Consider the following 13,791-nt stretch of genomic DNA (forward strand, 5'->3'; position numbering starts at 1 on the left):
TAGATTATTTTAGCAAAACATTTCATCCACAAACGTGCTGCCTCCGTACCGATGAGTCCGGCGTAGGCTCGGAGGCACAGTCCCGCTGAGTCTTTGAGACAGCCGCTGGCCGTCAGAGGAGACGGCTGGCAGTTATTGAGGAAATCAGCCAGTCTGGACCTGGCAACAACACAAACAACAACTCAGCATCAAACACAAGCAGAGGCAGGATGTTTGGAAGTGTATGTTAGGGCGTGCATGTACATTTGGGTTGAACAGATGTCGGGTTTCAAATCCAATACCATTATTCTTGTATGCATTTTACTACGCGTACATCTGGACTTTTCTCTGTCTTTTCTTCAGTTTGCTCTGTACCCAGTGTTCTTTGAATCGTTCACGTTTACACAGGATTTAAGGATTCATATGCGCTTTAAGGCAAATACCAGCCTGCTGATGTACTGGTTTTAAATGTGTCATGTACGGGGAAATATGCTTTCCCCGTACATGACACATTACAGGATGTATGGGCCAACAGCATGTATTCATCATCATCATCATCAAGATAACATTCACAGTACAAAGGCAAACTATGAAAAGGTTTGCACAAATGTTAACTTGTATGAATGTTGGCACATGAAGTGGCTCGTGGTCCAACAGCAAACCATCTTTATGGTGCGGAGCTCTGTTAAAGTATTCATTGCTCCCAAATAAGATGAGAGCATTTATTATAAAACACTTTAGACCAACATGCTAGTTGGCTAATAGTTAGCTTGGAGGATTATGAGCATCCTTTTTTAAACTAACCATTGTTGTGTATTTGGTTACACGTTATCTTGCCACCTGATGGAGCTTGCTATTGGTCCGGCAACTAGCGACTAAATCAACAAGTTTCCAGCACGCCGTTATCTGATATGCTGAGGAATTTGCTGTGATACTTTCTGTGAATAGGAATGAATGACATTGATCCAAAACCCTATTTACATGCAACTGTTTGGAATGACATTCAGAGTCTGGATCATGTTAACAAGATCTAATAGGTTATATATATAGGTTAAGAGACGTTGTGGGAGCCATGAAACATGTATAGAAATGCGTTTTGTTTTAATAGGCTTGGGTCACATGGATATGGGCGGCACTCATTATAATCCTGTTCACCTGCGTGAGGTGTGTGTGTGGAAGAGAGGGTGACACAGGGCCGTTGTACTTTTTGTTGACCGCAAGATTAAAGATTGCTTTGATCATTATTATTACAATGTCTATGTCTGATCACCGCGTATTTTTTCATTAAACTACATTACAATTCAACAGAGTTTTGATCTCAGCAAGTACTCTTTTTTAGCGTGTCATACAATATCAAACAGGCCCGGCCTCAGCCTCTCAGCGACTTGTTTGTTTCCTGCTGTCGCTATAGACGTAGTATACATTCCCTGGATTTGTGGTGAGCAAAATAATTGTGCGACATATACTTGCCCATAAAAAACACATGCAGACACATACTGTACTGTATGCATCAACATCACATACCAACGGAAACACATTATGGCAAAATTAGCTAAATTAGGGATGTGACCAAAAGTTTAAATAAATACTTTAATCTCTCAGAATTCTGAGAAAAAAGTCAGAATTTTGCGAAAAAAGTCAGAATTCTTGGATTTTCCAAAATAAAAACCAGAAGGTAATACAGTGTACATATTCTGACTTTGTTTCAGAATTCAGACTTTTTTCTCATAATATAAGAATTCTGAGAATAAAGCCAGAACTCCCCTTTTTTATTTACTTTTGGTTACATCCGAAAACATTTTTCTTATGTGGCCCTAATCCTCTTCCGTACATACCCTTGGTATCAACATGAATAATATTTAATCAAACTTGTAATTTAAAAGCCTTTATCATATTGTAATTACGACCAGCATCATCTATATACATCAATCTGAGCGGTGTCTGACCTGCAGAGGTCGTCCCGGCGGCAGAAGCTCTGCTGGTGCAGGCAGTTGGGCTGCACCCCCTCAGGGTCCTGGTAGGAGCAGGAGGGCACAATGGTCTTCCTCCTCCTCTCCCCACACAGGGTGTTGGTGCAGGGGCAGAACAGGACCCCCAGGCTGTACTCCTCAGGGACCCGCTCCAGAAAGCGCCTCAGGGCCCGGTGGCACTTGTGCTGGTTGCAGCGGCTGGTCATGGAGACCCGCTTGGTGCAGGCCAGGACGTACTCTGACCGCAGGGCGCCACACTTCTCATACAGGCCGCAGTCCTGTGCTGCCTTCAGGCACTGGTTCTCACCGTCCAGCTGCATGTAGGAAGAGGCTGAGGGGGGGGGGGGGGGGGGGGAAATAAGCCACGCTCAAAATACCTGTGTGAGCAGTTGTAAAGAGCGAATGGAAGTGCATAGCCTCATAAAATAATCGTTCAAAAAGGATATTGATTAGTTGTGTGCTGCAACAGTTTTACTAGCAGAGTGTCGTCTGACTATGCACTCTCACATAGTAAAGGCTCAGAGTTTTAAAACTGTATTGGTTTGATTTTTAGAGAATGGAGGCCTGTGAAATCAAAATGGTGTGACTGTGGATTTGGTTTAAATTTTAAACAAGTTTGGAGGAAATTAACTCACAAACCTCGAAGCAGATTGAAATCAAATTAATCAAATTAAAAACATTTCCAATTTGGGATCAATAAAGTATATCTTATCTTATCTTACATATTCAAAAGAATGTGTGTGTTTTACCTGCCACTAAGGAGGCCATGTGAGAATCCATCATTGTGTCGTCATAGGGAGATATTTCCAACTCATCCTCACCTGGAGAAAAGGAGCACAAAAACATTGCAACATTGGTCACTAACAATGACATTGAATAATAGTAGCTTTTGAAAGATAAATTGTGTGACCGATACAAAGATACAAAGAGAAACACCAATACAACTTAATACAACATCAACTGTAGTGGAAGGAGGTCATCAATCTGGAATCAGGCCATGAAATGATTTTAATAGAGGGATCAAACCAAAAGATAAGGACGGCTAAGATGATTCAACAACAGAAACGTCTATTTTCTATTGAAACATTTAGCAGGACATCAGCATCAGGCTAATTATAAATCAGCATTAGGCATATTACAAAAGCCTGATGTCTTATGCGATGTATCAGATCTAATGTAAGGTATCTTGTAGGATTTCTAACAAGGTGAGTCTGGCTGGTTATGTGATGACACAAAGAGTAATAATAGTAATAGTAAGTTTGAGTAAGCAATGACCCACAGAAGAGGCGCCGTATATGGTAACACAGGAAGAGTTACGAGAGTGGTGTAAAATCCTCATATCCTCAGTTCATGCGTGTAAACATGAGTCATCTGCAATACCAACCTGTACAGAATGTTGAAATCCCCTAACATTATAATGAGAGATAACATGAAACCCAGCTGAACTGACGTCAGCATCATGCAGCTCTGTGTGAGAGATTCTGTGGTGTCTTCTGTTCCATGTCTAAATTAAGTTGTCAGTGTATTTTCTGACAGTTCACTGCATTACATTGACATTTACTTCACAAAATCTAATTAGAAGAACAAAAGGCTCTCCTGCAGTGCAGAGGGGTCCCTGAAGTAACACTACCCCTTTACAAACGCTAAAATGTTAGCTTCCTTACTTTCCTCTATGAGTCTCTAGTGATTGTGATTCATCCTGTCCGTATGTCGTGAAAATTAATCCAAAATGTGTTAGGATGAAGGATGAGGGGACCAACAAATACATTAGTATTCATCCTCTGGGGCCCAAGAATATCTGCACTAAACTACATAGTAGCTAAAAACAGCCCACTTTAAAAGTCACCAGAGATGGTGCTGTGTTTGGTGTCTGTGTGGATGCTCATTATTTAAACCTTGCCTAGTAACACAAGCTACAAAGTTCAGTTTGTCTATTTTCTCTTTAATAAGTTGTTAAAAAAATGTAAAAGCACTTACTCCCTCTCTTTCAGAGAATGACATGACAAGATATCAGTGAGAGTTATATCAATCGGTTCATCTCACTCAATATAATCTTCATTTAAAGTAAAATAAGATTAACTTTATATCCAAGCAAAACATCTTCATAAAAACCTGCCACCTGCTATAAAGAATAAGGGGGCAGTTTTTCACTATCTATCGATACGACAGGCAAGAATAAGCAGAATTGAACCAAACTGGTCAAAATAACACTGTCATCCATAGGCGGTGCTAGGGGGGCGCTAGGGGGTGCTGCAGCTCCCCCTAGGATAGCCATAGAACCCCCTAAGCACCCCCAAGAAATATGTCTTTTTTTTACGAGTGAAATTCATAATTTGAAAGAAGATTGATTTGAGAATAATATGCTACAGTACAAGTACTTCTGGGTCTCTGTGTTTCATTCAAGCTCTGTGTGTGTGTGTGTGTGTGTGTGTGTGTGTGTGTGTGTGTGTGTGTGTGTGTGTGTGTGTGTGTGTGTGTGTGTGTGTGTGTGTGTGTGTGTGTGTGTGTGTGTGTGTGTGTGTGTGCGTGCGTGCGTGTGTGTGTGTGTGTGTGTGTGTGTGTGTGTGTGTGTGTGTGTGTGTGTGTGTGTGTGTGTGTGTGTGTGTGGTGTGTGTGTGTGTGTGTGTGTGTGTGTGTGTGTGTGTGTGTGTGTGTGTGTGTGTGTGTGTGTGTGTGTGTGTGTGTGAGAGAGACCGGTGCCAGCAGGGACCGTGTTGTTAGCATCTGGTTAGCTAGCTGCACTAACGGACATAAGGAGCTGTTTGTTCCACAACAAGCTGGAGGAGAGTCCTCTCCTCTCAGATGTATCTTATGTCTAAGATTATTTCCGAGGCACACCTTCATATGATCATTATTGTTATAAAAATAATAAGAGAATAAATGAAAAACAGGTATGAAATACTATATGACAGTAAAACAAGAATACAGTTTCAAAGGGGAGTGATTTGTAAAATATCCATAAAGAAAAAGTAAATCTGCTTACAGTTCTGTTTCATCTGGAGATGTTTCCATAGATCTCTTCATTTTGCTCTCAAAGTGCACCAGATTGATGCTTTTAACTTCAATATTTTAAAACATATCTTCCCGGGGGACCATGCCCCCGGACCCCCCTACAGGAGGTTAGGTCCGCCCCCCATTTATAAAAAATAGCACTTTACCTGCGTACACCTATATGCCGTGAGCTGATTATCAAGCCTTCATTGTAACAGTCGCGGGTACACTGTGTATTTGCGTGGGGATTGTTGCAGTAGAACATTCCACTGTAGCGCCGGTACCTTAATGGGAAACCCTTAATGTTTGAGCACCCTCTATGAAACGTCAAGCTACCCCACAGCAGCCCCAAAAGAAAATCTCTGGCGCCGCCACTGCTGTCATCGTATACTATTAGGAATACATATAGATATGAACTATGGTGTCTGTTGGAGAAATATTTTCCTGGGCCCATAACTTTGACCCAGTTTATCAGTTTGTACTGCCCTCACTGAGCAATGGCCTGCAACCTTTGGTGCTGTGCTCTCAGTGTGTTGTCTCCCTATTCCTGCCTGTTGGCGTCAGCTGATAGAGGTGATATAGTGCTTCTCCTGTTTTATCTTGTTATGCACAATGTTGATTATTCTCTCAGAACCAGCTAAATACATGGGAAGTGGCGGACTGGTCATCGGGACGTTCGGGACGAATCCCGATGGGCCGGTACCGAAGTGGGCCGGTCGGACGATGTGGGCCGGTCGGATAAGTCACTAGCACCCCCTGCCCCCCCCGTTGACAATTTACTAGTGGTACCGAAGTGGGCCGGTCGAGATGCCCGGGCTGATTTGTAGTCCCAGTCCGCCCCTGTACATGGGTCTGGGGTAGAGATCTTCAGAATTGGTTTGGTATCCACTGTGTCAACTCGTGGCTCAGCACATGTCTTTTGAATTCTCCGGCTGAAGCTCCAAATAAACCGTTAGTGTTTGCCATCATAGTTCCTGCTCTCTCTGTGTCTCTCTTTGTCCTGTCTCCATTGCTCCAGAAGTTTCCATCACAGTGTCGGCCTACATCAGCTAGCCATGATTTCACTGTGCCACAAACCAGGCACTGTAGGCATGTATTCAATGAGTTAGATTGTCCACTGGGCTAAATCTAAAATGGCAGACACAATACAACGATTGCGCATCTTCTACTTGTCCTCCCTGCCACCAGGGGACCACGCCGCTGTAAAAGATATCGCTCTGCAATTGGCGCCTTCAGTTAGTGACTGTTTGCTGATCCCCAATGCTGTGTTTGTGCTGGCTGAATTTTGAGCTGACTTTGAACTGGAGGCACAGCTTGCAGCAAAGTAGCTTCTGGCAGCAGGAAGTTGACATAAACATTTGAGTGTTTTAATAAAAACAACTTTTACTTATACCCAAAATGTTGTCCCCTCTTGTTGGACTGAGGTCAGACACCACAGTGACTCACTATCGCCTCTAGAAGTGGTGTTACAAGACAGGATGAGCCGGGGCTAGTGAGCTAGCATAATAATAACACATATTTGAAATCTTACATTTTGGCCATGAAACACGACCTTTAAAGTCACCCTTAGCTTATGTTACTGCAGACAGCTTTTAGACAGATGTGAAACCCTTTAGCAGAGCCTTGATTGACTAGTGGACAGGATGTATGCTGCCAGTAATTCCAACACACTCAAAAGTTCAAACTCAATCAAGAATGTAATAGCATGTAAAGTGTTTATGTATGTAAATCCTATTCTAGGCTATATATTTATGGTAATGACACGCTAGAGCAGCCTAGCAGCGTTAGGAACTGAAGAGTGTGTAATTACACTAATGCTCCGCTGACTAACAGGCCACAGGGGAGGAGTCCGCTGGCTAGTGTTAGCTCTCTTACTGATGCACATTACAACACTCCGGATGCGTGTGTGTGTGTGTGTGTGTGTGTGTGTGTGTGTGTGTGTGTGTGTGTGTGTGTGTGTGTGTGTGTGTGTGTGTGTGTGTGTGTGTGTGTGTGTGTGTGTGTGTGTGTGTGTGTGTGTGTGTGTGTGTGCGTGTGTGTGTGTGCGTGTGTGTGTGTGTGCGTGCGTGTGTGTGTGTAGGTGAGGTCCTTTTTACTGTGCCTCACTTTTTTTTGGATTAAGACACAGTCTATCGTAAAAGTAGAAGTGAACCAGTTTTGCTTAGAGGTGTTCAGATAAAGGTTATGTAATACACATCATCAACATCTAGAAAATCTTACATACATGTCAATGTGTTTTTAAGGCATCACACTATACTGCCAATTCTGTGCGGCTAAAGCCAACGGATTGGTTTTCCAGTCTAATCCTGATGTTTCTCTGGGTGTCTCTCTATTTGTGTGAATTGCTACAAACCAGGCATATCTCTGATGTTTCACCTAAACATGTGCAAATTGATTTCTGTAATGTGCATCAAGCGTTTGGTGTGGCTGACTCTTGCATGGATGGGAGACTAACTTCAAATACACTATATTAAACAAATATGCATACAGTCATATTGTTTTTGTTTGTGTGCCTGAGGGCAACCTTTTCTATGTGTATTATGTGTTTGTCTGGTGGAATGCTATAATATTGGTAAAAATGAGCTTGTGTTTTCACAATGTTAAACTGGTTTGTCATAACTAAACTACTACATGACTACCTGACTAAAAAGGAGAAGCAATGTCTGTAATAATATCATACATTTTTTTGAATTTTTTTTATTTGCAAAACATTGTTTTAATAATATCTCAAACCTTCCAACGTTCACTTTATTATTGCTTGCCCTGTCATGTCACTCTAGCTGTAACGCTGTGTATTTCAGCGCTGTGTGACTGAATTCTGATTCTGATTAAAGCCCCGATGGAACTTTGCACCTTTTATTATAGAAATATTCACACCAGCTTGAAACCCTCTGGTTGACCTTTCCAGAGTGTACCTCACCTCTCACCAAATCCATTGTTGATTGGGCTTTTGCCCCCCATACATTTTTACTTGATAATCTGGTAGGTAGTGTATGTATCCATAAAGGGAGACCCAGCTTTACATATGCCCCTAAAGAGTGTCCCTCACAGCCCACCGCAGCAGAAGCCCTACTGACCTGGCATCAGACGGACCCTCCAGTAGATGTGCAGACACTGCTCCTCCTTGCGGAATCCGCGCTGGCACTTGCAGGCCAGGAGAGCTGGGTGTTTGGCCAGCAGAGCGTCCTGTCCCTCCAGACACTCTGCAGCCACCTGCTCTCCCAGAGGGGACACCGCGGCCTCGGCTGCACACAGCTCCAAGCCCCGGTACAACGCCTCACACTGGGGCTCAGCTGAGCACACTTTGTGAGCCTCAACGCAGTCAGTCGGGGAGGGAGGGAAGGGGAAGATGGTTGCTGAGGATGGCAACACACCTAAAAGAAGAAGAAAAGAGATACGTGTTAAAAGGGTAAGAGGGTAGACAACATGTCTAACCGAGAGTCAAGGGCAGGTCACTCCAAGTTCTACAGTCATAATCAGCCAACTTTACAACACTATTGAGAGAAAAATCGATACGTCTTTCTGAAATATGTGGTTTAAAAACGTTGGTAGAAAAGTGTCTATCTTCACAGGGATATTTGATGAACCACTGTAGCTGGTGAGTGAAGTTCTAGCTTTCTAAATCGGCTAGGCTAACACAAGGCAGTCATAATATGTCATGTTTTCTTTCTTCTGTTTAGTTTGCAATTTTTCGTCACTAATAAACATAATTCTGTTGAATAAAAAGTTAAAAGACGGTCAGTAAACAAACTCATTAGGTTATTCGTTTTGCTTGGTTACTAACTGGATAATAATCATGTCTGTTGTGTTGAATTTGTATTTCTTAGATAAATGTTCCCAGTTTAAGTGCTGATGTGAACGGGCCTTTTGTCAAAAAGGTGCTACATCAAATGCTACTATATTAGTTTGTTACTGTGAAAGATCTGGGTGATGCTTTATTTTCAAGATCTGCATATCTTCACTCTGAGCACGACAGGATAGGGGCAAATGCTGGAATGAGTGCTAAGCTGTATTTTGACAGCACATTCATCATGAGAATCAGAAAACATCAGAATTAGATTCAGATGTATTGCCATTGCCAAGTAGGTTTATATACAATTCATTTGCTTTGGTGTGTAATGGTGCACGCATAACCACATTAAGAGGAATTACGTTGAGAAAAATGGAGCAAATATCATTATACAAATGATAAGACAAATTACTAATATGACTTGTATATCAGAATTTAACCTGGAAGATTTTAAAGGCGGTAGCACTGAACAGAAATGCGCAAAATATACAGAGGAACGTGCAAGGTTACGATATGGAATAAAAGGAATGGCTCACATGGGGCGTGTTAATCTATTGTCTGTGGGTTGAGTTAAAGAATCCGTGTCAGTGAAGGTCCTGGGCTTTTTGGTAAAACCAGTAGTCGACAGGAAGAAGCTGTTTAAGTGGCAAGAGATGTTGGTCCTGATGGACCGCAGCCTTCTATAAAAGGGGAGCAAGTCAAACAGTTTGTGTCCAGGGTGGGAGGGGCCAGCCACAATCTTTCCTGCCCGCCTCAGGGTCCTGGAGGAGTACAGGTCCTGGAGGAGTACAGGTCCTGGAGGAGTAAAAGTCCTGGAGGAGTACAGGTCCTGGAGGAGTACAGGTCCTGGAGGAGTAAAAGTCCTGGAGGAGTACAGGTACTGGAGGAGTACAGGTCCTGGAGGAGTACAGGTACTGGAGGAGTACAGGTCCTGGAGGAGTAACAGTCCTGGAGGAGTACAGGTCCTGGAGGAGTAAAAGTCCTGGATGAGTACAGGTCCTGGAGGAGTACAGGTCCTGGATGAGTACAGGTCTTGGAGGAGTACAGGTCCTGGATGAGTACAGGTCCTGGAGGAGTACAGGTCCTGGATGAGTACAGGTCCTGGAGGAGTACAGGTCCTGGATGAGTACAGGTCCTGGAGGAGTACAGGTCCTGGATGAGTACAGGTCCTGGAGGAGTACAGGTCCTGGATGAGTACAGGTCCTGGAGGAGTACAGGTCCTGGATGAGTACAGGTCCTGGAGAGACAGCAGGACCCTCTCCGCAGAGTGAATGAAACGTGCAGCTGCAGGGTACCACATGGAGATGGACTCCATGATGGAGGTGTAAAAGTTCACCATCTTAGACTTTGGCAGGTTTCCTCAATTTCCCACTTGAGGTTTTGTGAGCTTATGGAAGCAGGTACCAGGAAGCAGGAAGCAGATGAGTCCACTGCAGCTGGGAGAGCTTGTCTAGTAGCAGAGCCGTGATGATGGTGTGAAAAGTAGAGCTGAAGTCCACCAACAGGATCCTGCCGCAGGTTCCTGTATATTCCAGGTGGTGGACTGTTGTAAAGTGTCGACTGCATTGTGTACAGGCGGGTCGGTCAGGTTTTTAATGTGTAACAGTACAAGGTGCCGAATAGTAGTAAAGCCAAACAGATCCTTGATGAGATGGGGGAAGGGGAGCTGTGAGACTGGAGCTGGTGGAGGGTGCCACGAGGCATCTGGACTGTCCCATTGAGCTTCAAAGTGACAGTAAAAATACAAAGTACAGTCTTGCTCAACCTGTACTTTGACTCTTTGTTCCTAGCCTTGTCCCCACTCCTAAAAGCTTATTTCTTGTCCAACCTAAGCTGCCTGAGCTCGGCTGTCAACCAGAGTTTGTTATTGTTATACGTCACCCTGGTGTGTGATGGAATACAGCTGTCTCACTGAACCTGATGTAGGACGTTGTTTGTAGCAGTCCTGAAAACATCCCAGTCAGTACATCCGTCATAGCTTCACACATCCACCTCTTGACTTAGACTTGTTATTGTAAACCTACTAGTAACAGATCGGTTCTGTGTCCATTTTAGTTCAGTAATACAGGCGTTTCTTCTCTCAATGACTGTTCTTTGTGTATTGTGATGCATTTCGTCGGATCAGCATGTTACGGTTTATTGCTCCATATGTTCATGTCAAGGCGGGAATCTGTGGATGTCCTTATAAATATCTACAAAAGATCTTATGGTCTATAAAACCCTTTATGGTCATGCTGATTTATTGAAAATAAACAAAGAGGAATAAACAAGTATTCAATGGAATGATATTTGGTAACATCTTGCATCATCAGCTTTACATGGACCCTCAAGAAGAAGGGGAATTCTCATGACTGATTTATCATTTTGCTGATGTCTCGAAAGTCAGTAAGAAATAATATGTCATTAATACAGAGCTGAAGTCATGATATCACATCTGCTAGCATTTGGCATTGTATTCATTAGTCTTTAATGAAAGACTGATGCGTGTTTACTGAGACACACTGGCTCCACTATAGCACTCAATGTGAGAAACTGAATCTTTTGAAATTCGAACAAGGTTAGACAACTTTGTCAGCACAGAAAAGAATACAGCTGCCATGAAAAATAAGAAGGGCAGCTGTAACTTAGTTGTGTTCATTTCCGTTAAACTTACAAACGTTCTTTTTAATAGTTTAGATATTAATGCTTTGAGAATACAATCTTGGAATATTGTTTCCTAAGTATGTTTGCTTTCACAGAGTCCACATCAGAGGAGCCAATCAGGCAACAGCACCAGAATGTGTTTGAACCGCTCCAAGCTGTTAAAGCCCCACAGAGGTCGGAGAACACTATGGTCCGGACGTCATGCCAACAGGGACGAGGCCTGCAGGTTGCTTCCACTCATCCACTTTTCAAAAGGAAACATCCCAATTTCATTTATTTTTCATCCCTTTGCCTTTGCCTTTCTCTTTCCTTTTTCTTTTGTAGAATACTTCAGTAGACTCTCAGCAGCCCAGATACTTCAATGACCCACCCAGGTGTGATGACGTTCTCTGCTAGTTTATTTATTGCAGACAGCAGAGTGATTGTGTGGAAGCCAAAGTTTCTCCAAGAGCTACACTGCTGTTTCCTGAAGTGTGACTGCTTCGATTTGCAATAGCAAAAAGGAAAGGCTTCCCTGGTCAAATCCAATAGCTGATATGCATAGGGAAATTGCAGAGAAGTTGTGTGAGGACAGCAGAAATGTCATACCGGGAGGAGAAATGGGGGAACGGAGAGATGGATGGAAAAAGGACGAGGTGGGAGTGAGGGAGCGGGGCGAGAGAGATAGAGGCAGAGAGAGAGCCTGAACCTAGATGGGTTGGACACGCGCACAGTATGAGGCACAATCGGCATGCACCGCCGAGAATGACTCTTAGAATCACACAAAGATGCGCACATATGCTCACACACACACACGGAATCACGAAAAACAACACATACACACACACGGGAATGGCTGCCCTGAGAGAGACCCTTTTATGTGTGTGTCCTGCTGGGAGGAAGACTGGGAGGCACAGAACCCATCATTACTACCAGAACACAATACTGCACAACCACAGGGGGGGGGGGGCGGAGGGGGCAAAGCAATCTGTCTAAGAAACACACATACACAAAGACTTCCACACACACATCTGGGTGTCAGAATAAAGTGGCTGAGAGAGCATAAACAGCTTAACATTCAGTGCCGGATCAGTAGACAGTATGTAAATTGAATACTGAGTGTGCTGATGAAAGACTAACCACATACATAAAACATTGTTGGTTGAACAAACAGCCTTTGTGGAGCGCCGCAGCCCAGCCACAACTCACTTTGTCCACACATCACACCGAGCGCTCTCTGACCAGAGGCCTTCCTGTCTCATGCCAACGACACATCATCAAACTTTACAATTATCTGTGATACACAGGAGGACACATTGCATGTTCCCTTTAATGCTCTATGGCCGGCTCAGGTCACACACATGAAGTCTAACAGTTGAATAAGGGTGCAGGGAGTACGATGTCTGTAAAAAACCATACACTGCAAAAATGTAAATTCAGGGGTTGGAAAAGCTCCAATGGAGCCCAACTGATACGGTAGAATAAATATTGGCATTTAGATCAGTTGCTAAGCTGAGGCAACAGATTCATTAACTGTGTAAATGGATTTGTAAATGTAATGCACTGTTCAGGGGCATTTTGGACTTAGTCTTCAGAAATATGCATCTGGCATTCAGAATATAAGCTGGGAATTATAATAATGTAATTCACAGAACTCGCTAAGAGATTTTACACTTATCAATACAACCCCCCCCCCACCAACACCTGGAGACAGACATAGATAGAATGGATATAGCTCTCCCTTAGTACGTATTAAAGAAGCCATTGACAACGTGTGTTAAAAAAAGTGTGAGTGAAATATCTAAGATTTGAGTACTTTTGTTTACAGAGAAAAAGATGAAAAAAACAAATGACATGGACATCCGCAAAAACATATATAAAGCTTGCAGAGAAACAGTTCTCGGGTCAGAGCTCAGAGGCTTATGTTAAGGCCCTCCCTAAAGGCCAACTAACTGTTTGTCAAATTAATTAATGTCATTGAAAATAACTACAAATGTATTCCCAGTTATCTCAAACAATTTAACACAATAAATCTAAGGTCTTCATACTACTTTCTGACCATTAAAGCCCTTAACAATTACATTTTTAATTATAAGGAATTATTGTTGTACTGAGTGTGAATTTTAACGCGTGCCATACGTAAACGGAGACGATGTCTTCAACCTTTGTGCAGTTTCCTTCTGATGTTTAAGGAATAGTTCAACATGTTGGTAAATATGCTTATTTGCATAATGGCTGATTGTTAAATGGGAAGAGTCGTATACTAAATATCCATCCATCCATCTTCTCCCGCTTATCCGTGGTCGGGTCGCGGGGGTAGCAGTTCCATTATACTAAATATATGTGCAGTAAATCAGTGGCGGAGCCAGGACATTTTCAGTGGGGTGGCCAGGATGGAACCAGTGATCATTTTGGGGTGGCATTGAAATCACTATTATA

The 13,791-nt window shown here is 43.0% G+C and overlaps 1 protein-coding gene across 1 annotated transcript in view; it reads right to left on the minus strand.

Annotated features, from left to right (window-relative positions):
• The window catches only part of LOC117550410 (GDNF family receptor alpha-4-like), a 52,912-nt gene that overhangs the window by 16,846 nt on the left and 22,275 nt on the right, over nucleotides 1-13,791 (minus strand). The window contains exons 2-5 of the mRNA XM_034222834.1: nucleotides 8,018-8,314; nucleotides 2,699-2,770; nucleotides 1,926-2,280; nucleotides 50-159 (exon numbers count right to left, since the gene is read on the minus strand). Of these exons, the coding sequence (XP_034078725.1) occupies nucleotides 50-159; nucleotides 1,926-2,280; nucleotides 2,699-2,770; nucleotides 8,018-8,314 (834 nt within the window). The remainder of the gene's footprint in view (nucleotides 1-49; nucleotides 160-1,925; nucleotides 2,281-2,698; nucleotides 2,771-8,017; nucleotides 8,315-13,791) is intronic.

This window comes from Gymnodraco acuticeps, unplaced genomic scaffold (genome assembly GCF_902827175.1).
Source record: "Gymnodraco acuticeps unplaced genomic scaffold, fGymAcu1.1, whole genome shotgun sequence".
Taxonomy (NCBI): Eukaryota; Metazoa; Chordata; class Actinopteri; order Perciformes; family Bathydraconidae; genus Gymnodraco; species Gymnodraco acuticeps.